This window comes from Fringilla coelebs (assembly GCF_963513975.1).
Source record: "Fringilla coelebs genome assembly, chromosome: Z".
Lineage (NCBI taxonomy): Eukaryota > Metazoa > Chordata > Aves > Passeriformes > Fringillidae > Fringilla > Fringilla coelebs.
This window is the reverse complement of record NC_140031.1, coordinates 19472339-19499310: the sequence shown is the minus strand read 5'-3', so window position 1 is coordinate 19499310 and position 26972 is coordinate 19472339. Positions and strand designations below refer to the sequence as shown.

General features: G+C 37.5%; 1 protein-coding gene across 2 annotated transcripts; it reads left to right on the top strand.

The window, feature by feature from the left end:
- Positions 1 to 1090: 1090 nt before the first annotated feature.
- Positions 1091 to 17897, top strand: DEPDC1B (DEP domain containing 1B; the record flags this gene model as incomplete). Of its 2 annotated transcripts, XM_084225912.1 has the most annotated exons (11): positions 1091 to 1145; positions 1584 to 1849; positions 5717 to 5852; positions 7999 to 8126; positions 10804 to 10934; positions 11995 to 12042; positions 12486 to 12626; positions 14785 to 14951; positions 16396 to 16572; positions 17235 to 17420; positions 17736 to 17897. In XM_084225912.1, the coding sequence occupies exons 1-11, from the start codon at positions 1098 to 1100 to the stop codon at positions 17895 to 17897; spliced, it is 1590 nt and encodes a 529-aa protein (XP_084082038.1). In that variant the 5' UTR covers positions 1091 to 1097. The 2 variants fall into 2 exon arrangements, with proteins under 2 accessions (XP_084082038.1, XP_084082039.1); XM_084225913.1 differs by lacking the exon at positions 17235 to 17420.
- Positions 17898 to 26972: the final 9075 nt, after the last annotated feature.

Genomic DNA, 26972 nt, shown 5'->3' with positions numbered 1-26972 from the left:
GTGAGGCTAGAAAGAAGAGTCCAACAGTCAGCTAAGTCATCCATGTTATGGTGAATGTTTGCTGACTGTGAGATGAATAAGACTAAATTTTTATTTTCGTTAGATGGGGTAGGAAAGCAACACTGGTGTTACCAGCCTCTCCTCTCCTGCGAGAATCCTAAAAATTGACAGAGATAGTTCATCTCTAATAGGTGCCACAGGAGTTTCAGTTACATCCCTCCCCATGCAGGATAGGAGACTTGGTATCAAAATCTCCTACCTTGAAATGGAGATTTCCTACTTACTTTCCAATACACCCTGTTTAAAATACTCAAGAAGACTAATATACAACAACTCAATGAGTTCTGTGGCACCAGCCATCAACCCCTGTCTTCTGTAGGAATAGTATCAAACGTAATGGCAAGTAATTATCAGCCTACACTCTGCCTGAATTCAAAACAAAATTATTTAACAAAAAAAAATTATTTGAAACACTTTTAAAATATTGAAAATTGAGTGTTTGCAAGTTTTTTTTAGGTTGATTTTTTGCTTTGTTTGTTTAACTAATGCCAGGGCTATGTTCTCTTTATCAGGTCAACAAATCACCGACCAATGTTTTCCTGACATGGTTTAACTTGTTGCCACACACAAAATCGCCAAATGGGCCAGGTTGGAGGGGACTTCAACAGGCCACCTGGTTCAGCCTACCTACTCGAGCAGGGCCATCCCCGAGCAAAGGGCTGGCACGGGATTGAGTCCAGATGGTTCTGGAATCGCCCCATGAGGGAGGCTCCAGAACGCCTCTGGGAAACCTGTTCAAGTGCACAGTACCCGCAAACACAGCAAACAAGTTCCTCCTCATGTTCATGTGGAACTTCCAGTGTATCAGCTTTCCGGCCGTTGTCTTTTGTCTTACGGCCGGGCACCACCTCGCAGAGCTCGACCCCTGCGCCTCAGCGGCACGGCGGACGGCCCGAGACGGGGCCCCCACAGCGCCGCCCGCCCCGCCAATCAAGCACGGCGCGGGCCCGTCACGTGCGGCGCCCGCCGCCCAATGGGCGAAGGCGGCGGCGCCCGGCCAGATTCAAACGCGGCGCGGAGCCGGCGCGGCCTCGCCCATGGAGCCGCGGCTGGTGGGGCCCGGGCCGTACCGCGCCACCCGCCTGGTGAGTGCCCCCGCCGCCATCGCGGACACCGCCGCCCTCCCGCGCCCCTGTGCCCCGCGGCCACTCGCCCTCGGGCCTCCTGGTGCCGGCCCGTGCTCCCAGGCCGCGCCTCTGCGGGGCGGGGGCGCCCAGGGCTGGCGCGGGGCAGAGCCCGGGCGGAACGGCAGGTCCAGCCTTTTGTCCCGGTAAAACCTGAGGGGGGCTAGAGCTGTATCCATAGGTCCGCAGGTAGTATGGGGCTCTAAATATTTCAGCCTCCTAAACCTAGCGTTTGTTCTCGGGTCTCGACAGATTAAATCCTGGGCTTAAGTTTCGGCGTTCTTGTGGACGCAGACGGTGAAAAAAGAGTGTAGTTCTGCTTAGAGAGTTGGCTGCGTTCTGGCCGCAGGAAAACCTGGGAGAAGAGCTCCTGTAACGATTTGCTTTGTTCTTTCCCAGTGGAACGAGATAATCGAGCTCTTCCGTGCTGGGATGCCCTTACGGAAGCATCGCTGTCGTTTCAAGAGTTACGAGCGTTGCTTCAAAGCCTCGGAGGCAGTGGAATGTTTGCATGAGCTACTTGGCTCTAACCAAAACTTTGGCCCAGAAGTGACTCGCGATCAAACGGTTAAGCTGCTTAAAAAATTCTTGAAAAATCATGTAATCGAAGATATTAAAGGAAGGTGGGGCAAAGAGGACTTTGAAGACGATGGCCGTTTATATCGGTAAGCCTGTATACGGTGATAAAAAAAAATGGTTTTTTGGAAACAGGGTATAATAACTCTTGCTGATGTCTTAAAAGTATTTTTTTAGAATGCCTCTGAAAAGTGTTCACGTGTTTTCCCCTTTTCCTTTTAAAGACATTAATTTTCTTAGAAATAGGAAGCTGCTGTGACTTAATGTATGACTTAGGTTTTCTTGTATGTTTTGAAATATTTTTGAAGATCTCTTCTATTCAGTTGCATACTTTGAATGTCAACAAAAGCTTTTGCAGCTTTCACATGGTATTGAGTTCTCATTGTTGATGGCAGACACCATGTTTGTTGGTGCTGAAAGAGTACATATTAAGACGCACAGGTGGAAGTGATAATGCCAGTGGTCCTCTAGCTCCAACTGTCCTCCTTCACCCCAACCCCCTGACTATTTTGGTTGCTGTCTCCACTTCTTCTGAGAGAAGAGAAAGGTCTTCTGAATCTAAGATATTTATGATGTAACATTTTTTTATGCTCCTTGGTTTGTAGACGGACAAGGGAAAAAGCTTTGTTTGTTTATCCTCAAGGCTGGTTCCTTACTTTTCCCTGTTAAGCATCTCAGCTGATGGCTTGTTGACAGAGAAGAAATCTTTTTGTAATAAAAGCTTAGCATTACTGGACTGGATTCTTTGACCTCTTGTGACCTCAGTTAAGGTTTGAGTGGAAAGAAGTTGCAGGTTCTGAATTTGTACCATCTGGTAGTGTCCTGTTTGGTGCAGAAGTATTATAAAGATGACCATTACTTCAAGTCTAGATTTATAACTTTTATCATGGTGAGCCTTCTTTTGAGGAAATGGGAGTTCTCATCATGCAAAACATTAGAGAAAATAGGCTAGCTATAAGTTTATGCTTCTACTTATTATAGCTATTATTACATACTCAAATTTTACATATTCATTTTAAGTAATAATTTCTTAATATTCTCTTTGGGGAAATATATAGAACTGAATTCCCACTTGATATATATTAATTCAATTTTTCATTTTGCTCTATTGATCTTTTTATTTCTAGGCATTAATCCTTGTCAAAAGATTTAATATGGGGTTTGATAACTGCTGGTGTTAGTCTGTATTTCTTTGGTTTTGCTGTGTTTGTGTGGCTGTGGGGTTTTTGTTTATTTTGCATTAGCAGGAGTATATATTCAAATTATTTTGTTCTTTTATTTATTTGTATTTTCAGTCATGACTGTACTGCAGGCTGTGGAAGTTGGCTGGGTGAAATATTTCTGTTCTTCTAATTTTCTGCAGGCTATGCCTACTGATCTGCTATTGGACAACAGAACTCTTGTTATGTATTTTGTTGTGATGTTCTTTCTCCCTTCCCACTGAAAAAATAACTAAGTCAGTAACTGAACTTTTTTCAGTTAAAAATGCATACCTTTCATGCATCTTGAACTGGAGCCAGCTTTTTTCCTCACTGGGCTTGGTGCTTGGTGCATGAATAAGTTATATACCTTACTCGCCGGTATAAGTATCAAAATATGCTTCTCTCCTATTTAGGTAGCTGAACACCGGTTTTCCATCCTGTTTTAGTCACGTATTCAATGTCCTGGCAGCTCCCTCTGGTGGGCTATCCTAATGCTACATGTAAAATGCGGGTTTTTTTCTCCTCACAGGGCTGATGGAGGTAGTGAGTCAATTCTACTGATAGTGCTTACTTTGGAAATACTTACATGCTTCATACCTTCTGTATAAATTTATGTGTTAACATACTGTAATGGTAGACTGTACAGAGTGTCTGGAGTTGTGTCACTCATTTACTTCACATGTAAGTGTAGCTGTCTGCTCTTGTTCATCCACAGAGCATGCAAAAGAAATATTGTCAAAAGTTGGATTGTGTGAGAATATTTGGCAAGTATTAAACAAGAGGATGAGCTCTAATGTGACTTCTAAAAATAGCAAACGCTTATCAGTGTGTCCTGACTTACTGGCTCAGCTGAGTCTACAATAATGAATGAGAACTTACAGTTTTGGAAGCTGTTGGGCTTTATACTTTTTTTTTTTAATCTAAGCCATTCTATCAAAAGCAAAGGGGTTAGCACTCTTGCAATGATAGCAATCTTTTGGGAATTCACCAGTAATATTGTTATATCATGGACATCACTGTTAGTTGACCTTGCTCTGTATCCCTTGTTCTGAACACAAACAGGTATCTCTAGTTCCTCTTTTTATAAACTCCCCAAACTAGTGTTACTGGCTATAACCAATTCTGATCTTGATGTGTCAGCCTGGGAGTGTTTCTCGGTCCTTTGCTTTGAGTGACATTAATCCTTCTCCATCTAGATCTTGCTGTAATGCTACCTGCGAAAGGGGAATGCACCTCATTTTTCTGCCTGTAAGACCTTATTCTTTTACTGATTGGCTGCAAATCAGGGTAGCAAATGACACAAAGCTAAAATTGTGAAGAACTGGAGAAGAAAGAGAAAATTACTGAGAATAGTGTAAGACAAAGGAAAAAGTTTGCAGATATGTGGGTATGTTCTATTTTAACATTAAACTCTTAAGAAATAATGAATATCTGAAAAATGGTTAAGAACACTCAACAGCTGAACATCTGACATGTAGTCTGGCTTACCATTAAAAAACAGAGTAAATCTTGCAGGATTAGAGTGAGGTGCTTGCTGCTGGTTCTGGGGGTTTGTCTGACGTAAGTGATATCTCTGTGTTGCAGATGTGCTGTTGAACAGCACTGTGGACTATGCTCAGTGTGTGTGGTCAAAACAATCAATGTGTTTAACCATTCAGTACAACAGTACTGGACTAACCAAGCTGCAGAACAACTCTAAATGAAAAACTTATTAAATGTTTGAAGTGCCTTTGAAGGATGGGATTTTGGAGAAACTTGAGGGTTTCTCAAGCATTTTTTCTGGTAGGATACATCCAGCAGTGTACAAGCTCTTGTTGCAAAGTCACAGTCATATCTGCCTTTTATGTTCTGTTTTAAAAGAGTTAATGAGGCTTAAGCAGTTGCTTAAAGCATCAAGAATCTCAGTATCTAAAACCTGGGTGTGAAAGTAGACAGGATTGGATCTGGGCCAGTCTGAAGAGGTGTTTTCATCGAACTGATTTGTCTTTCTGATATGCTGTCTTTAGTTCCTTTGTACATGCTCTGACCTAAGCTCAGCAATAATTTGATGCTGGTCAAGCTGGATAGTTTGTTTTCCTTCTTTTCTATAAGGGCTGGTTTAGGGCTTATTTCTGCTAATTTCTTCAAGGCACTTCTTGAAATGCCTTAAGAAGTCAGTAGTTACCTGCAAAATCAGCTGGAAAAAAGAACTGCAGGATATGATCCAGAAAAGATCTGCGGGATATGATCTTCGCACAGAAATCGTGTAAACACAGAAGAACCTGGTAATGTGGGCAAAACTGTGTGGACACTTGCATGCACGCTAACTAAATCTGAGAGTTAGTCACGTGACTTATCTATGTTGCTTTGCTTTAGGAAATGCATGCTAACAAAGCACTTGACATAGGGGAAAACATCCCCATGGCTTTTTCAGCAGAATCAACATCTTCTAGTGAAGACATATGTCATTGTCTATGCAAATACAGCTAGCACTGTATGAGATGGACTGGGATATCAGATATTCACCCAAGGATCAGCTATGTCCTGGGAGGTACAAAGGACCTGAACTGTTCTGGAGCAGCAGCTGGAGGGCAAACAAGACACTCCACGATGTTTTACATATCATGCAACTCCAGTCTACAGCGAGCTAAGTTGGGCTGTGAATGTCCAAAGCATTTGTTGTATTTTTGCATGTGAAGGCTGACTATAGTTTTGCATTGGTAAATAGGGATTAGATTGGCATTCAAAGTCTTTAAAAATGTTCTCTAATTGTAGATTTCCTCCTTCCTCACCACTGAAGTCATATCCAAAGAAACCTTCATGTGGAAAGGAAGTAATTAAATTTCCAGACTGGAATGAACCGAGGGCTGGCCCTTCTCAAGAGCACATCCCAGTGAAATCCGTCGCAATGGTAAGGCACCCAGTTTTATTTCCCCAGACAAAAGCATATTTGGAAAGCAAAACTGCACTGATGACCGCTATGCTGCGTCACAAAGTACTTGCTTATAAAATTAAATGCTAAATACTTTTATTCTAAACTTTTGTGAAGTTAAGTTTTTCTTACAATTTGCTGGAGAAGTAATGTTTTAGTGTTCTTTGTGCTACACATTGCAATGCCCTGAGGAACCTGAGTTCTGCATGGGTGTATTTTCCTGTATTTCATTCCAGTCTGCTTAAATTCCTATAGGGCATTTATTATATTACCAAACAAAATAGTCATACTGTAACTCTTACTGGGACACTTCAGATATTGGAATATATACAGTTATTATAACCTTCCTAGCTGCTATAAGGCTGTTACTGACTCAGTTTCCTTTTTTATAAGGAGTACGTTTTGGCTAAGGAGAAGTGGTCCTGATTTTTCAGTTATCCTTTGTAACTTGGAAAATCATCCCGCCTCATACTTATCTAGATTGATCCAGCCTTTGAAAAGTCTTTGAAAAAACTTGCTTTTATTAGTAAATCAAAATTCACCTTGACATAGTAAAAGACTAGGCTTCTGGTGTTTTGTATATTTTAAGCTTTTCCTTCAGTGTGTCATATGTGTGCGTTCTCATAATTTGTAAACTCAGGATTTCTTTGATGATTTTTGCCTTTTTATTACTGTCCTTCAGAGCAGGAGTCTGGCCTTAGATTTCTTGATAAACCATAGTCTATTTGGAAAAGTAGCTCCTACCATTTTGCTGGACATCTAAATGTTCTGAATGAACAGTTTTTCAATATTTGCCATCCAATTGTGTGTAAATCAAGTGTACTCTTCATGTACAGCAAGCTTCTGAAGAGGAAAGACACAGTCCTTAGAATTTCATTAGCAGGTAAAAGAAAAGATGGTGCCAAAGACAGGAAAAGAAAATGGAGTATTTTAGTTACTCAGCAAGTATCTGTTGAAGGTGTAAAATATTACAGCCTCCAACTGTGCTCTAAATTTCCATCCAAGCATCCTGGCCTGATAGGAGTTAGCAAAAGTCTGCATCTGACTCAGATGCAACAGCATAGAGTTTGGCATAGCTCAAAATCTCTTCCATTGGCAGTTTAATTGGCAGGGTTAGTTACAGTGGACCGTAAGTGAGGCAAAGCTATAAGCTTCCTTCTGCTACCTCTTTTATAATTAGGTCTAGCTTCCACTGGAATGCTGAAGTAGCTGAAAATGGTACCTTGAATTGCTTCAGCATTAATCTGAGCACTTAGTGGCTGTGTATAGATTGATGAGCATGGGTCTGTGTCATGAAATACTGATGTGAAAGACCAGACCCTTAATTTCAGAGGGTGCTATTTGCTTCCAATTAGCTCTAGTCTAGTCTGCCATGGAATGACAAACAATTAGTGCTTGGAGTATTTAAGTGCATTCCTGGAGAGCATTTTGTGGTTTGGTTATAAGGAATACTTTTAATGTGCTTAAGCACTGGTCTGTATTGTAAAGCAAAGAACTGTAATGATTAGGAGTTTCCCTTGAAAAGGATGCTGCTGATACAAACTGCAATGTATGTCCACCTATTGATACCTTGATGACAATGTTCAAGAATCAAGCTTGGATATGAAGGTTGCGTAAAGGATAGTGATATTCTGCATTCTTGATATTCTGCAGTTTCAGCTTTACTTTACACTTTTATAATGGTGGACTAGATCTGAGGGGTGCCTTCAGATGTAGTGATTTGCTTTTCCTTTCTTTATGTATAGAACCTGTTATTGAACTTAATGTTTAGTTATTTTGGTATAATGCTGAACAAGGATTCTTTTTTTTTTCTAATTCTTTGGTATCTCCTAATTCTCCTTTAACTTTTCTATAAACAGATGTTTGCTCTTTAAATGTCAGATGAACTTTAATTGCCATTCTGACATGCATAACTTTTCAGATTTGGACAAGTTATGGAATTGAGAAAAGATGCGTGTGTAAGATTGAGAAAATGTTTAATTTCTCTTAAACACAAATATTTATCTTGCATCCCGAAGACTTCACTGGAATTTAAGAACACTTGCAATTCTGTACTGTAAATGTTTTATACTGTTTAACACTTGAAAAGCCACCAGTTAATGAGGAGAGTTTTTTCTGATTTCAGAACTCTGAGATGTGGTACAAGCGACACAGCATAGCTATCGGGGAAGTACCGGCATGCAAACTTGTGTTCCGCAGAGAACTAACACAAACAAATATAGAAGAGATATGGAAATCCATGACTTTATCACGGTGAGTATACTTATGAGTCATTAGCTGTTATAGTAAAACTGTGTAGTAGGTAATAGTTTTGTCTATCTTCTCTGGTAACACTTGTAATTTCTCCCACTCACTTTTCATCCTTGCCTTCAAAGCCCTAGTGTCTAGACTAACTCTACCACTTGTTATTTGGCTAACAAATTCAGCAAATAAAGTCTGCAAAAAAAACTTTACTGTGCTTAGTACCTTTTGACTTCTGCATGTTGTGTTATACAATTCTTTGTTGTGTGGGCTTTGTCTTGTTTAATCACTTTTTTTCTCTGTCTCTTTTTCTTGCTGCTAGGGAATAAAAGCACTTACGTAGAAGTGCTATAGAACCTTTCAATGGCAAGTACAATACTTTGTATGAGATAAATGGCATAGCTAATTGAGTGCTGAAGCTTTGAGATTCAGCTTAGAGATTCATTTACTATATTTGAATGGAATCTCCTATGCCAAGTTAAAGCTATTGCTTTGGACTATTTCTGCAGAGGAGAAAATAATATACATTAGCTGATATTACAGCATAGTTGAGGTCTTACTAATTATGACTTTAGTGTAAACCTAGAAAATTATCTGTGCTCGGTGGTGAGGTGAGCAGTTTTGGTGACAGCATGATGGGCAGCAGAGGCCATGTGTATTCCTGGGTTTCCAGAACCAAGGAAGCTTCAGGGGAATGGAGAGACACCCTGGTAGCCTGGAGGTCACATGGCAGCAGCTGACAGGACCTGGACGAATGACACCAGGGGCACTGGTGGTCAAGCCCCTCCTTCACATAAAGGCCCCTATAGAGCTCTAGCAACCAAAAGACAAGGGTGAGCAAAAAGGGCTGGCACAGCAGATTGTGTGGAAGGATGCTGAAACCCTGATAGCTTGATCAGGGAGCAGTAGCATTCATGTGACAGAAAGTCCTGAACTCTTTAAGTTTGATAATTGACACTGGAACTCCCACAGCTCTGTGTTGAAAGAGTATGTATGACTGTGGGAATAGGGAGACTCACAGCTGACCCTAAATTTGTATGAAACTTTCTGCTCAGGCTGGATGTGCTTAAAGCTATGAAGCCCAATGGGATTCATCCCAGGGTACTGAAAGAGCTGGATGATGTTATTGCAGGATCTCTCTCCTTTTTTTTTTCATTTATCTTGGGATCCTGGAGAGGCCCCTGTTATCTGGAAGCTGGCAACTATTTTCTCAGTTTTAAGAAAGCAAAGAACAAAGACCCCGTGAATTACAGGCCCGTCAGTATCACTTCAGTGCCTGTAAAATTACGGAAAATTATTCTGGGAGTTAATAATAAAATATTTGAGAGACACACAGTCATTGGTCATAGCCAGCACAGTTTCAGAAGGGGAAAATAATGTGTAACCAATTAAATTTTCTTTTATGACAAGGTCACCCATCTAGTTGACCAAGGGAAGCCAGCTGATGTGGTTTATTTTCATTTAAGCAAAGCTTTTGACACTGTCTCTCACAGTATCCTTCTATATAAACTGTCCAGCATGCAGCTTGATGAGCCCATAATGTTGGGTGAGCAGCTGGCTCTTGGGTCAAGCACAAAGGATTGTGGTAAATGTGGTTATGTCTGGTGAGTAGTCACCACTGGGGCTCTGCAGGCCTCCATTCTAGGGCCAGTGCTCTTTCATGTTTTTGTAAATGATAGGGATGGGGGAACTGAATGCACACTAAGTTTGCCTGTGATACTAGGTTAGAAGGAACTTTGGACTCCTTCAGGGGTGGACAGGGCCTGCAGTGAGATCTGGATAGAGCAAAGAGCTGTACGGTCACCAAAAGTTTTGAGAAAGCTGAGGGGTGCCCTTATTGCAGGCTACAATTTGTGGAGAGGGCAGTGGGGGGAGATGTGGAAGATCTCTGGTGACCAGTGACAAGACATAAGGAGATGGAATCCAGCAGCTGGGGAAGATCAGATTCCACATTAGGAAAAGGTTTTTCACTCAGAGGGTGACTGGGCACTGGAACTGACTCCCTGAGGAAGTGGTCACAGCACCAAGCCTGAAAGAGTTCAAGGAGCATGTTGGCAGTGCTTTCAGTTATACAGTATAGTTTTAGTAAAACTTACGAAACCTTTTCTAGGTACTAAAAAAAAACTTTTTTAGGGCTATGAAAATTGTGAAGGGTCTAGAAGGGAAGACATGAGGAGTGGTTGAGAGGACGTTGCAGTGCAATCTGTGATGGGAAGTGGAGGAAAATACACTGGTCTCTTCTCTGTGGTGGCTGGTGAGAGGACTGAGGGAATGGCCTGAAGTTGTCAGGGGAAGTTTAGATTGGATATTAGGAAAAGAGTCCTCATCCAGGGGGTGGTTGGGCACTGAAACCGGCTTCCCAGGAAAGTGGTCGCAGCACCTAAGACTGACAGAGTTCAAGAGGTGTTTGGACAGTACTCTCAGGCATGTGGTATAATTTTTGTGCTTGTGCTGTGCAGAGCCAGGAGTTGATTTTTGTGGATTCCTTCCAGTTTAGGATATTCTATAAATCTAGGCAGTTTTTTGAGAAGTAGGAGTTGCGTTGAATGGTCCTTATGGCTGTCATCCAGCTGGAGATATTCTCTATTAAATGAAAATCTCTTTTTTTTCTGAATTGGATTCTAATACTTCATGTTTGTCTTTTCCGGATTAGATGGTGTATGAACTGTGTGTTTATGTATTTTTGCAGATTACAAAAGGTGTTGGGTTTGGATTCTCTGGATGAAGTTTTAGACACAAAACTTGTGAATTCGAAATATATAGTTCAAAATGTATATAATGTCAATAAACAAGGCATTGTCACTTTAGAGGACAAATCAAGTGAGTATTTTAGAAATGTTCTTTTTTTTTTTAATATTGTACTCTATTTTGTAAACCCTCTAGTTTTTATAATGCTGTTTTTAAAACGCTATTCTCTTCTGGTATCCCGATAGTAAGACTCAGAGTTTATTCTATATTTACTCTCTTAAACAAATTCTGGCTTTGGTAGGGTTAAAAAATGAATGTAAGACAGCAGCAACTTCTACCATTTATAAAGATAGGGATATTAATCACTTCAAGGTAACTTTCTCAGCCCTACCCTTTAATTACGTGAACTGGAGTGTTTACGTGAAGAAAAAGATACATTGAGAGAGCCAAAATGTACATTGAGAGAGTTTTCAGTTTTCAGTATTAAAAATTATGAGAGAGCCAAGACGTATGTACATTGAGAGAGTTTTGAGTTTTGAAGATAGTGCCATGTTCAAAACTGTTTTGCACATCAGGGAAAAAATAAAGCATCTTTACTGCTCTGATAAACCACAGTATTATTGCCACCATGATTTTCATAAGATTTGTAGAGAAATTTAAATATGACATTGAAACCTGGTTTGGTTGTGAATAAAAGTGCCTTCAGAGCATATCTGTGCTCATTTCAAAGGCAGTTGGACCATCTCAAAATATTAACTTTCTTCTTGCAGAAATGGCAAAACTGAATACATATCATCATCTTTGTACGAAGCAAACACTTCATTGTATAGCACTGGGGAAGGCTGTATCTAGAACTGGTTTAGTCTGATTTTTTTTTTTTCTTTTTTAGAATAGGTTAAAGATTTGTGATATGACTTCTTGTGCTGATTGAGCTGCAAGGGCAGAATGCATAACTGTATGATAGCAGGTCAGGTACTGAAGTATAGGTGTGATTCAAGCTAGATCTTGAATTACAAGGAAACATTGAGATATAGCCTGCCTTTGGTGTCACTTGATTTACTACACAGGAGGAACATGTTAAATTGTTTTCAGCTTTGCTTTTGTCTAACAGTTGAATATTTTTCTTTTTCTTTTTTTTTTTTTTTTTTTTTTTTTTTTTTGTTGTTTTAACTTCTATTTCTTCCCTGTGCAGAGGAACTACCTCATTGGATATTATCCGCAATGAAATGTCTAGTAAATTGTAAGTAAATTCAGAAGGGAAAAAGGATCCCACAAACAACCCACCCCCCAAAAAATAAATTGAACTGACTGTGTCTTCACCACTTTATTAAATCTTGTTTATGATGATTTTCTAAAAGAAAGTTGGAAAAGACCTGTCAGCATGTATTCTCCTTCCAGTCTAGCTTATTTAAATTAATTATATAAAGGTTTAACTATTCTATTAATGATTTTCATCTACTTTGTATCTTCACTAAACCTATTGGGAATAGATCAGTCAAGTAGTAGATCAATAAACTTTCACTTATTTTGAAGAATCAATCTTTTTTTTGATTTTTTTTTTTTCCTCTAAAGATCCATTTTAATGGGCTGGATTAGAAAACACTGATCTGCTCAGTGGCTGAAAAATCAATGTTCTCTCTCTTTTTTGCTCCTTTTTGTTTTGGTTTTTTTTGTTCTTTGTAGGGCCCAGCTGTTCAGATCTGAAGCAGCCTACGTACTCAGGCTTTGAAAGAGATGTCTTCAAAACTATAGTGGACTACTTTAGCCAGATGAAAGAACCTCTCCTCACATTTAATTTTTTTGATATTTTTGTTAGTGTGTTAGGTAAGTAGTTTGGAATTTAATGAAAAAAATTAACTCTGTAGAGTTAATTTCCTGGAGTTATTTTACCTTACTTAAATAATATCACAGATGAATTTTTTAGGGTCTGTCCTTTCCATTCTACATAGAGAACAGTTTAATATTTAAGTTAATTTCATATCACATGGTGGTTTCATTTTTGTATCTTTTTAATCACATTAGTTCAAAAGTCTTTCATTGCTTGTCTTTATAATATTAAAGGCCTCTGTTCACTGCTCAGCATCCAACAGATGGATTTTAATAGATTTTTCTTTTTTTACAAATGCTTAAATGTCTTAAAAACTCTCAAAAGCTTTTAGAAATTGCTTGACTGAAGTCTAGATTAGAAAGGATTAGGGCTTTAAACCCAGTTTTTAACCCTGGAAATATGATATTTGAAAGGATTTGAAATACTATGTTGCTTTAATTTAGAAATGACATTAACTTATGTAGTGTTTAAAAGAAGCAATGTTTTGGTTATTAACTAGAACTTTCCAGGGTTCACACTATATTAAAATTGACAATTCTGATCCTGTAGATGGCTTACTGAAAGACAGTAAATAGTAAGACAGTAAATATTTGATTACATTTTATGTAATCAAATTTCAGAAAGAACAATTGAGTTGAAAAGTAAACCTGCTTTGTAGCATGTTAGTTTTTTGAGCTTCTTTCTGTGTAAACAACACTTTTTAGTAAACTATTGAGATGAGAAAGAAATCTAGAATGACACTTCTGTTTCTGGAATTTGTCAATCTTGCTTCATATGGAATGTAATTCAATTTTCTGACTTCTTTTTCTTAGACAACTCTTGTTGATATCTTTAAAACTTATTCTTCTGCTTTCATACTCTGTTTCTGTTTGCTTTTCCATTTTTTTTTTACATCCTTCAGGTTCTATTACTTTCATTTCACAACATTTTGTAGATGTAAAATTGGAAGAAAGATTTCATGCTAATATGTATGTGGAAGCAATGAAAATTGTGCGATGTTTCAAGAAGTCAAATATTAATTTTGTGGTCTCTTTAAAAAAAAGTGAAGTGTTGATATGGAATCATTCCTTACTCTTCCAAGCATATGCATTAATATGCTTGCCAAATCTTCCTCTGAAATTAGAAAAAGCTTTACTATGAAAATTAACTTCAGTGTTTTATCCCTCTCCGTGGAATGTCTTACCTACTCCACACTTCTTTTTCAATAAGAAACAGTTTCCATGTTTTACACCGTGGAGTTGACCAGAATGGTGGTTGAGGGCATAGCAGTGGATACTGTTTATGTTGAGAGCAGTAAAGCTTTCAACACTTGTGTTCCATTTCATCCTTCTAGGCAACCTGAGGAAGTACAGGCTGGATATGTGGGCAGTGAGTTCAGTTACTGGCCTCAGAGGGTTGTGATCCGTGGCACAAAGTCTGGCTGGATGTCAGTCAGTGGGAAGCACCCCAGGGCTGGTAGTGTGGCCAGTAATGATTAACACCTTGTTAATGACCACGGTGGTGGCACATTCTGTCCTAAACATGGGCACAGTACCCTAAACAAGCATGCAAATAACTAAAATGGGGAAGAGTAGCTTATGCAGCTGAGTGTTGTAGTACCATGCAGGGTTACCTTAACTGGCTGCAGAAATGGGTAAACAGGAATTAGAAAAGGAGATATGTTAAGCTCTCTCCTGGGGAGGAATAAGCAGAGTTAGGCACAGTTTTAATATCTATAGGTGTGAGGCACATGTTGGTATTGTCATAGTTGTTACTGATGCATAATCACATTTTCTTTCCAGCTGACTGTTGCCACAGACTTAACATTTTATGTAACATGGTTAATATATCTGTCCATACCATTCAGTTGCGTTTAGTGCTGAGGTAATAAAAGAGCAAAGGATGAAACAAAATGTTGTAATTTTTCATGTAGTCTAATATTTAGAGGTATTGCTCATGGCTATCAATATCTTCCAGTGCCTCAGAAGAAAATCTTCTAAAAACTTAAGTCCTGGTAGTCCAGTTCTAGTTATATCTTTCTAGTCTCACTGGGGAGTGGAGTTCTAAGGCAATCTTGAATGAGTAAGAAGGGAATTTTGGGAGTTAGATTTAGAAATGTTATGGAAATATATAACTGAGAAATGTTTCCCAATCTTCTGATCTCATATAAACCAGGACTGCTGCAAAAACCCAGCAAGGCTGTAGAAGCTCTTCAGATATCCTGTCTCCTACTGCCACCAGAAAACAGGAAAAGACTACAGCTGCTGGTGAGAATGATGGCAAGAATTAGTCTAAACCAGGATTTGCCACGACTTTCTGAATCAGTGAGGACCAGAACTTTGGTATGTATAAGTGTAAGGTAAAAGGTCTGGACAGGCTTTTGGAGCAGCACAGGTTAAAGATTCTTACTGGAGAGTACAAACAAAATACAGCTTACTTGTTTAAGGAACTGGTTTGTCTGTCCCAGCTATTTGGAGAGCTCATCTGGATTTGAATAAAATGGGATTCCGTGGCAATTTGTGAGCACACAAAGAACTTGCTCAGAATTTAGAGGTTTCCTTACCTTTCCAAGTTAAATCACCACTGATTTCATTATTGAGTAAAAAAAAAGCACGAACAAACAAGCAAAATCAACCAAAGAAGAAAAGCAGATGTTCTTTATCACTGCAGACAGTGTGAATGAAAAAGACTGCCTGTTTCAGTCATAGCTAGAAATATGGAGATGAATGTTCTGATTGACCTGTTTTCAGCCATTCAAAAAAATTAAAATCCCAACTGTTTATTTCAGTAGTTGTGGGGTTTTTTTCCCACCACACACAGAAGTCTCTTAAAGTAAGCTCTAGTTTTTGTAGGAGCTTATGTAGTGATACCACTACACTGATGTTTGCAACAACACCTTATTACAAAGTTATTAGGCATAACTTAACTATTCTGACTAGCTAACAACATGTATTTATTTTGGTTAATTTAAAAGTCTTTGAAAATTAAGTGCAATGGAAAACTAAGCTGCAGAGCCATTTTTGGCTGCATGTACAAATCCTATAGCAGCATGTACCAATCTAAATGCGCTCCACAGCAATTAAGTTTTTAGTGAACTCTGAATAGTATTTGATTAAAATAATTAAATTTTTTACTGCCAAGGTTATAATTTAATTAACTGTAAGTGGTCTTTCATTAAATTTATTGTTGTAATTGAAATGTTGATTTTAGCAGTGAATCCTTACAGTTTGAGTGTTTTGTACTAAGTGTTAATTCAGCAATGTAATGTATGGTACATGACAGAAATCCTTATTACCTTCTGTGATTTTAATGTTACAAGTGACTGGTGCACAAACAGAAGCTCTTGTAACTGAGTGCTTGAGCACAAGACTACCTGAAATTTGATTTGATGATTTCAGAATGGTGGTTTCAAGTTTTCCCTCTGGTGCCTAATTTCTATTAAATTTCCATGTTATTTAAAAAAAAATCTCGAAATACATATACCCTCTTTAAATAGCCATATGAAGTGGTTATTTGACAGTCTTCAGAATAAAATGGAATTCATTCATTCTATATCTAAAGTCTGGAGTGGATTATCTGTATGAGGCAGGAGCAATCTTCAGTGCACTCACAAGTCACTGTACATAATAAATTTTAAAAAAATTGATATGTTTGAAGTACAGTGTGTATTGTGATGTTAAAACATTTGTTCTAAAAGATCACTTTTTAAATATGTAGCCTGATTCTCTACTCCTCACTCCCAAACAGAAAAATACATAATAATGGTGTGTGTTTCTTTCCCCTCAGATGGTTCAGGCATTTTCCCGTTGTATTCTCTGCTCAAAGGATGAAATAGACTTGGATGAACTTCTTGCTGCTAAACTAGTATCTTTTCTCATGGATAATTATCAAGAGATCTTAAGTGTTCCTTCTGCTTTAAAGTCTTCCATAGAGGATCATGTTGTACATCTCCAGAGAGTCCAAGTAAGTATCTAGTAGAAAAACCTCCTTTGTCTCTGTTTCTAGATTAAACTTATCCTTTGTTCTCTGAAGATCAACAGTTCTTAAAATGCTTTGTTCTGTCTCTGTTAGCTTTTGAGAGCTAATTAGTTTTGAATACTGATATTCAACCATAACTATGTGTTTAAATGAAACTAAACAAACACTGCATTTGTTTAGAGACAAGAACTCTCAAATATGTTTTCCTGTTTGCTTTGCTATCTTCCCATGGAATGGGCAAACTATGTTTGTGGTAGTGAAGAAAATGGAAAAAGTATTTTCATTAATGTTCTGACTTTTTTTTTTCTTTAGAACCATCCTTGCTTGCTCAGTTTTTTTTCATCTTTCTATTTCCTGATACCATAATTTCTTTTTGTTCAAAGATGATTTTTAGTTCTTTTGTCTATTTTCTACTAGAAAAGTAACTTAAAACTTATTTTAAGAGCTGAACAGGCTTCCTATATGTCATGTTTTTTCACTTACTGGAACTCACTCAATTAGGGCTGGAGATAAAAATTACAGTTCAGGGTCTCTATTCAGTATTTCCTCTACTTAGTGTCTTGGAGTCCTCAATTGATTAAGCCAGTTTATGCAAGTGTTTTGCAGAAAACCTAGCTATTCTTTTTTTTTTTTTACTGTATCTTCAGATAAAATATGCTGGGGCTGATAGTGATGCAACACTTCCTCCTCCATCATTTTGTCACCAAATTACTTCAGGTGAATTTGAACACCAAAGGGCAACTGGCTCTCAAGAACCACTGGCAGCTTTGTTGGAAGAAATTGTAATGAATAAAGAAATATCTGTGAAAGATAAAAAGAAGAAGCTCAAGCAAGTAAATAAAAATTTCTCCACAGTTTCTAATTTCAATTTGAAAAGATTTATCAAGTCTTAGACATGTGTTCTTCTAGAGAAATACTGAAATTGAAAACAGTGGCTACACATGGGGATTTCAAGATTTATAATATTTTAGAACAAGTATGCTGTGATGAATCAACCCAAGTCAGAAATACTGCCTAATTTTCTATATAGCAGTGTAGAAAGTCCATTAGACGTACAATTTCCCTGTTCCAGAAATGCAAGCTTCACGTTAATAGTTTATTGTAGATGTTTGAACAAATTCTTAATTTGAATTAATGTACTTTTCTAGTTTCAGAAATCTTACCCTGAAGTGTACAGAGTACGATTTCCTAGTCCTGAAACCGAAGCGATGCTATTTCCTGAAAAAACTAAACAGAAGCCACCAATACTGATGTGGGCCTTAAAAAAGCCTTTTCAGCCATTTCACAGAACCAGAAGCTTTCGGATGTAAATGGTTTGAAATATATCAACAAACGAACAGAGACACAGTGTATTGTCAATGGATCTCATGCAAAAGGAGCCTGAGCAGCACATGGCTACTCAAAAAGCTACTGGGGATACTGCTAAGATCATAGAAAATGTTGAAAGAAGAGGATAGTATTGAGATTGTAGTAATGTGAACCATTATCAGTATTTTTGTAAAGCATTATATTTTAAAATGTCTGTTACTTTAAAACAAGCAACAAAAAACAGTTACAAAAAAAACCTAACAAACAAACCCACCAAACCCACTGCACACTCAAGGGGATTATTCTGTATATGGGTGATAATGTACACTTGCTGTGGTTTGGTTTGACTATCATTTAAAGGCCTATATGTATTTGAATGTAATGTGTTTTTTGTAACCAGTCAGCAGCTTCTTTTCCTCCCTGAAACTGAGTGTTTTACATAAACTAAGCTGTATTTGTGCACATATAGTCTGAGGAATTAACTTACTGTACATGCTTTAGTAAGTATGAAACACTGGATTTTGCTTTGCTTTTTGTGAGAGACTAATATTAAAAGTTAATGATGCAATCAATTGGCTTTTGCACCCCTCAACCACTGAGGGGGAAGAGGGGAGTGTTTTTGGGTATGTGGTTATGAAACTTCTTGGTCTGCCCAGGTGCAGAGGGGATGAGCACCCATCACCAGAAGATGACCATGACAAACCCACCTTTGTGTAGCAGCAAGCTGGGGTTTGAGACAGGTAAGGGAAACCACCTCCAAAAAGCAGATCCTGCAATGTTGCTGGGATGCTGGTTTTATCATGCCAATTTCCTCCCTTACACAACTGGCTCAGGCAGAAGATTCTCTCCCATCCTGAGAGATACAGGAACATTCACACTTAGGCCTGAGGGTATTTATCCCTTCTGTTAAGGCAGAACTGGCTCAAATAAGCTGGCGTGACAAACGCAGGTAGTGTCTTTGCCTCCAGACCTAATTCTTGGGCCTGCCACCAGAGGACTTGAAATGATCCACAGTGTTGCAAGAGACGTTGTATAACTCCTCCCTGAGGAGAGGTACCTGGGCATTCCCACCTGAACCTGTTGAACCCACTGGACTTCGGGTTTCAGGGATTTCCTCTGGCCCTGATGGATTGAAATTGTAACTATTACTTCAACCACTGGACATATAAATTAAAACAATCAGGCTTCATAGGGTGGTGGTGGTACCTTTCCTCTTCACTATCTGTTCTTATCCTTTTTATTTTCCTTGTACATTTTCTCAGGTGTAATCATTTTACTTTTATATTGCTCTATTTCTACAGATAATAACCAAATCTGTTACACACTTCCTTTCCCTTTTAACCAAATTATGCCGAAATGAACCTGTTGTCTGTCTATCTGTCTGTCTATCTATCTATCTATCTATCTATCTATCTATCTATCTATCTATCTATCTATCTAATCTTTTTATTTATAAAAACCCCTCTATTCATTCAGTGTTGCATCCCTCTAGTCTGCCCTGAGGGATCTATTAACAAGAACCTCAGTTAACCTGCCTCAGGGGCAGCTTGTAACATTGCTGACCCTAACATGGCAGATTTATTTTTGAAAAGTAATTCTCAATTTTCTGATTCATATGGTGCATTACAGGTTGAGTGAACTTACTTTGAAATTCCATTAACTTTATGTAATGCAGACCTATTCTGATGGGCAACGTGGCCTTTTCCCCCTATTTTCTTACTGCAAATTGTACAAAGCTGGGTGCTTGACAATAGAATATACTTTATCAGAAAATTTTAAAGCCTTGAGGTTCCTCTCAAAATGGAATTCAAATATTGAAGTGGCATTGTAGTGTACATGCATTTATTGATTGGATTAATTTTGCATTATGAACTCTAGTGTGCCTATAACCTGATTGTACATATTACATAGTTGATTCTGAGACCACTTTTTTATCTATTAAAGCACTGCTCTTTTCCTGTATATATCTAGAGTCATGATTTCATGCTATTCATTAGAGATTTGAAAAACAGCATTTCATAGCATATTGAATGTCAGGGTAGTCTATGCTGGAGAGAAGACAGCTGACATCTCAAGAAATTTCTGAAATTTTAGTAGAAAATGTAATGCAATATTGACAGCATTTGTACCTTGCTAACTTCCTAACCACTCAATAAGTTTTGTTATGTACATTACAAGGTGGTTGCTTTAATAGATTGGGTTATTTCTTGGGCAGCATGATATTGAACAGTAAATTTTTTTCATGATCTGTTCTCACAGAGATATTTGGACTTCATAGCAATAATCTTAAGCAAATTTGATACAGGAAGATACACTTTTCAAATATTAAGAAAATATAAAAATTACTCTTAAAAATGGTCTGAGGCCATTTCTAACCTTTTCTGCTAGGTCTTCAAGGGTGAGAAAAATCTTAGATGTGTCATAGTATTCTGTGTATATTTACATACTGTCAAACTTTGACTGCAACTAGGCTACTCACGTATATTTTGTTACTTCAGTAATCCATGAAGCATAACAACAAGTAAGGCTGGTTGGAAGAAAGTCTTGCCTAAAAGTGGAAGCCCATCCTAAGGGATCTCTGCCATCACTTCCTAAATTGGAGAGGAGAAGTTGAAGCCAATCTATCTGCCCTTGGAAATTATCTTACTGCCTCCCAATAAGCCTTCTGCTGTCCTGTTGAAATGTTCCCTATTATCCCTTTAAAAATATGTAGCCTTCCTGAGTCTATTTTAAACAGCAATTAAAGTTTTCTAATTAGTTTTCATGATGAGAAATTGAAGATAAGTTGTATGTTTATATTTAATTGATTGTTCTTTTGTTTCAGAGATCTATGACTGTAGTAAAAAAAAACCAAAAAAGTCCATTTGCTCACAATTTACAAGGCTGTGAAAAATACAAAATGTCTTTGAAAACCTTGAAGGAACTGTAGGGAGGGAATTTTATTTGAGATCATAATCTCACAGACTGGATTTTAACCATGTTCCTGTCTTGGGAGACACTTTAGAAAAGCTTTCAAGAACAGAAGTTATGTGAATATGGCTCCTTATAACAGCTGAACCAAATGCAAATATGCAAGATGAACAGGGTAGGAACACAAAAATAAGGTTAGCTAGGTAGATTTGTCTGTTCTTTTCAGGGTGCAGGTTAGAAAAAGTAAGTTTGAAACCTAATTCAGGGAAGACTGTAAGCTTGGTAAAATATCTCAGAAAAAAACAGAGATTCTCTAACCCTAAACTGTAGGCAACAGAAACTTTTGATATTAACTTTCTCAGGAATTTAGCATTTACTTCTGTGTTAAAGCCCTGCCATGTCTTGATATTACCAAGACTGGACATCATGGCCTCTCCCCTGGCTTTATTTCCCTTGAACCATAAGGCCCACAAGCCAAACTTGTTTTGCTTCTCCTAGTGACTGTTCTGAAGCCCCTCACTAAATGGAGCTGACATTTTTTTAAAGTATATCAGGAGGAAGATTCAATAAAATGCATATGTTGCTGCTTTTTTGGTCTGGTTAAACCTATGTTTGTCATCTAAGTAGAGCATCTGGTGTAGTCTTGCATGTAAAGTAGGAGCAAATTCTTAAATTTGGGTAATATTTAACTTCGTAGTACTGAAACTTCTAGTGTAATGCCACTAGTTGTCAAGGTAGAATTAGACTTCTTGAGCAATATCTTCCAGCAGAAACATTGTATGGGAGGGGTTTTCTGGATGTGGTTTTGTTTTGTGGTTTTTTTGTTTTGTTGTTTGTTTTGGTTTGGTTTTTGTGGGGTATTTTGATAGGTTGGTTGGTTTTGTTTTGTTTTGCCTTTTTTTTTCTCTGTTCTTTACCTCCTGCAGAGCAATCTTTTTTCCCTCACCCTCTATTCCACCCTGAGCATAACATCTCTCCTGACCTACTGGTTATTAATGACACATCTCTGACAGTTTTGCTCCAGCACTTCCTCAAAGAGGAAATAATGGTATTTATCTTCCTTTCTTGAGAGGGGGGCCGAGTCTTGTTCTTTCTCCTTACACAAACACAGCTTGTTGCAGCTCCTAAATTAACAATCAGCCGTCTGCAAAACCCTTTAGTCTAGTCCTGTGCTTTTGATTAAGTATTAGCTGCCATTCTTATTTGCTAATATGTAAGGATTATGTAATTGCTCATATTTTATGAGAGGTCTCTTTAACTTCTCATTGATGTGCCAGGATCGTGGTATCAGCTGTTTGCACTCATGGCCACAGAGAATGATTGATGACTAATGTTATTTTCTGAAATTATTTTCAGATGTTACTTCACTTCATATGAGAGGAAGCTTAGGCAAAATGTTTGCCTTCTTGCCTTCATATTCTACTAAATGGAAAAAGGAACTAAAGTGAAGTAGATAGTTAATATAGCACACTTTTTAATTTATTGTGGTGATATGTTATATCCTTTTTTGCCCTCTTTTATGTGAAGGTGTTTTACATTGTAAGAGCATTTTTCTCTTTTGCAAAGACTGAGCTAACTCAAATAACTGGCTTTATTTCTTGATCACAATTTTTAGGGTTTCCTATTGCCTGAGAGCCTAGTATTCAAACTCTGGAAAACCTCATGTCTTAGATTTAAAATCCATAAACTCACAGATACAACTCCGTAGGTATTTTATTACTTTGGAACTTTTGGTGTACTTTATAATAGCTGTCATGCATTAACACTACTATTTTCATGAATTCATTAGTCTTGAAACAGAAGTGGGAGGAGAGAAGCTTTTCAGAAAAAGAAAGTTTATAAAATGGGTTTTACTGCAAATTTATTTCCAAAGATTTGCAAATATTTGGAAATAGATTTGCAGTATGATATTTTTTAATCGTCTCCTGTATTAGATGTCAGTTTTGGGTTTGTTTTTTTTTTTTTCTCCATAATCTCAGATTATAGAATAGTTGTGCATCTAGGACATCTTCACTTTTCATATAAATCATGTTTTAGAAGTGAGTGTTGCATTCTACTGACTAAAAGGAATTGACTGATTTACTAAATATAATTGTATAAAATTATGTGATATAACTTCCTTTTCATGAGTTCCTGTTTGTGTGTTTAACTCACATTTAATATTGCCAAGCTAATTAAATTACAAAGAGAAGATTTAGTGTGTGTTTAAAAAGAAGGAAGCTGGTACATATTTGTGAAGTTCTTTTTAAAAGTAATCAAAAGAAGCAGCATATTTAAACAGTGTTGATTCCAGACAGTAATTTTCAATTTCATTGCTTTTTTTTAACTTTTGGTTTCTAAAGCTGAAAAAATTGATTGTCCTGACAAAGAAAAATAGCAGAACAGTGTGAGATACACCATTTTTCAAGACAGTAATTGAGAACGAGCGTAGTAGCCAATAATAAATGAGTCTGATGGCGAAGCTGGGTAAAATGGAGAAAAAATTATCAGAATTTTTTTGGGAAAACATAAAGTGCAGTAGAGCTAAAGTCCATTAAATACGTTGTTTTAATTGTTTATAGAGAACATACTCTTGCATGACAAAATTGCTTTCCTTAGCAATGGAGCTTACACATTTCTTTTATAATGTTTGTTGGGTTTTGCTGAAAATTTAATGAAGGTGGGTTATTTATATGGAAGATTTAGGTAAATTAACAATAGACTTAGCTCTTGTCTGTTTTTTATGAATTCCTTGAAAGAACTGATAGAGCCAAGGATATGGCCAAATATTGTGGATGCAATAAGCTCATTATAGCATTTCATTTAGTAGCATCTGATAAAATTATTCCTGGATAATGTCAGTAAGTGTTTAATGATTAAGAACTGCCTAAATGTACAGATAAGGGATAATGTTGGAGAGATGCCCTATGGGTTTTTGCATCAAATCAATATATTTTCCTCTGAGTTGGTTCTCTTTGAGGATGTGAAAATAAAAATCTGTTAGCATCGTTAGGTAGTCTTATCAGTGTTTTCAGACTGTTCAGTAACAAGAGAGGCATTAGTATGGAACAGCGCAGGTTGAAAATAAATTCTAACATGGTCACTTCTAACTTAAATGTCTGACAAAAAATATGTTGGTCATGTAAGAAAGAAAAGAAAAGGAAGGAAAGACTGTTCTGGAAAATTACAGATCTGTAAAAAGTTTCTTTTACAGTCAACAAGGCTCTCTGACATAATGCTGAGGCAAAGGGGCTAATGTGGTTTTTGACAGCCTAAATTGGAGATTGTTATATGAAATCAGATGACTCATCTCATGGGACCTCTACTCTCAGTACTGTCTGACATTAGAGAATTGCATTTTTTGCAGCTTTTATAAAACTGTAGATTATGCAAGGTATTTGGAACTATTTCCTTCAACTGAGAATTCACATTAAATCAGTCTTTCCCATTTATCAGAAAACCCCCCCCAGCATCACAGGTAATTTCTTGAACTCTGTCAACTTTGTTCAGGAGTTCAGTTGATTATATTATGGGGTACATTACAATAAAACAGTACTTGATAAGCAGCAGATTTGAGTTGAGAAGGGGGTATAATACTCTTTGGGTAGAAGATGGAGCTGGATGTGTTTTGGGAATTGTTTATGTTCAGCCTACTGAATTATGAAATATGGTGAGTTTTAACTCCTTCTTGTGTCTTCAGAAGACATTTTTGATAGATACTTACTGAAGCCCAAGTCACTGAGGTCAAGGCATAGTGATAAAAGGGTAAGTATAATGACTCATAATCTGTAGAAGACTGGACAAAGTCTCACAGGTCTTCTGTCTGCATGCTATGGATTTTCGTATGTAAGTCACATCTATTAAAGTTCATTAGCTTCAGTCAGTGGCTTGATATTTAGTGGGTGATGGGAAACAGTTTATTTTTTCATTCCTCTCTTGATTTTTGAAACACCTAAACAACTACTTTTTGTTCTTCAATCAGATCCCAGTGTTTATGGCAAATAGGGGTCACATTTTGAGTTGCCATGGCATGACTAATTCTGAGGGTAATGGGAGTCAACTCTGCTCTGCCTAGTAGTCTGGTCAAGGAGGGTAAGGTATGTCTCTGGTGTGCTGCAGTTGTGTTGCCTGGGGTTGAGACCAAAACACACAGAAGCATGATCTGGTGGCTGGTACAGGAATACAGATGCTAACTTAAGGCTGTCTAAGGCTGTGTACTGCTGCTTCTTTTTGAGAATTTTTTACACTTTTTAGCTGAGATTTGAAATCACTTCAAGGTTTTCTGAAACTTCAGTGGTGACTGAGAGAGAAGCTTCTGGGAATCATTCGTGGGCTTTCCTACTGAAGAGGAAGAGGAAGAACTGACCTTGATACTTCTAGGCAGACTCCAAAAGTGAATAAAAGCCACAATGTAATGAATTTATAGCTTTTATGCTCTTTTCCCCCTTTTTTTACGTGAGCTATTATTCGTGTGAGGATTTGGCCTTGTGAATGACTTAGACTTGTGTGATTTCAAGGATATTTATGGTGCTAACTTTTAACTTAACTTCATAAAAAGCAGCAGTTCTGAGTCCTCTGAGTCCTGTTTTTATATTCAAATACTGGTGAGCAAATAAGTAATGGGATCATTAGTTTCTTGTTTATTATAATGTGTTGCCACAATAATTTCCTGCGAGAGACTGTGAAGAATCATATGTCCTTTTTATGTTGAGATCTATGAAAAATATTTTGGGACACTAAAAAATTCCTACTTTTTCTCATGCTCAATGAATTTTTAGTATTTGTGTGCCGCTTCAGATGCTTGATAATTTATGACCCAGCAGAGGTCAGCCTTGTGGCAGTTTTCAAAACAAATGCTCAAAGAAATTAAGTAGAGCCAAAGTTCTTATTATAATAAGTCTTTAGAATTTTATTTCATAAAATACATTCCTGCAAATTAGAGTTGATGTGATATTCCCATATTGTAGCTAGATGTATGACTTAAACATCTCAGTGAAACTTCTATTTATGTAATAGTGATATTAATAGTTTCATAAAATTGCTACAAATAGTTTAAAATGTTTGCCTTTTTGGTATTCTGAAATACCTGCAAAGACACCATTTCTTCTTTTGTGCTGCTTAAAAAATTGAAATTGAAGGAGTTGAGGGAAAACAGTGTTCATACCCTACTCCAGCTCAAAAGCACTAATGATTTGTTTACATTGTAAAATGCTATTCCCATTTTGTACCTCAATGATGGCTTCTTTAATACTAATAAGAATCTAATTTTTTATAAACTTGATGACTCAGATCATAATCCTCCTCAAGAACAGTGGCTGTCCTGTCTTAAACTGGATTACTGGCTTGTAAGTTCTGCTTCAATAGGCAGTCTCAGGAGTGCCTGATTTAATTGCTCTTTGTTCTGCTTGAGCATAATCTCTGTACCTTGAACTAACACCAAAGTAGTTTTATCCAGGTAAACAGTAGAACTGAACATGCAATAACACCATTGTCAAGGCTGCAGCTGAGTTTTCTGCAATAGAAGATGATTAAATAACTTGAGCATGATATTGGGAACTGGGAAAACATGTTGTTGCCTTTTGTTTTGCCAGTTCACTTTCTGAACAACTCAAAGATGTTTTATTCCTTTATTGTTATTACATTTTTTGTGTACTCTGAAGTTGGTTTTCAGACATTAAAAACCCTGTGACAAGAACAATATTTTGATGCTTTGGAGGGCTGATAACATATCCTGTGTCTGTTGCAGCAGCTAGTCAGCATATGAAAATCAATCTCAGGAATAAACACTCTGCTTTTTAATGCTTGCTTTTCTTTAAGAACCTCTTCCACTCCTCTCTAGGGTTTTTTTTGGTCCTTTTTTTTTCCTTTTTTTTTGCCATCAGGGAGTCAAGGTCAGCTTGGAGCAAGAGCAGCTACTATGTTTATCTTCTGCAAAAGCTAGTTACAAATCACCGAAAAACTGTCAGAGTATTCTCTTACAAAAATCTTCTCCAATTAGAGAGAGAAAATAAGAATTTTAAAACAAAAGACTTCATTAATTTGCTGTGACCAGAATACTGGATTACATTATTTTTGGATGTGCTTTTTGCTGGAGATTAGAAAACCACAGTATTAAGACAAAGAATCCTATTTAAGGTTAATCAGTAACTGTGATGTGGTTCTTGTGCCTGTCCATTCTATTGAAATGA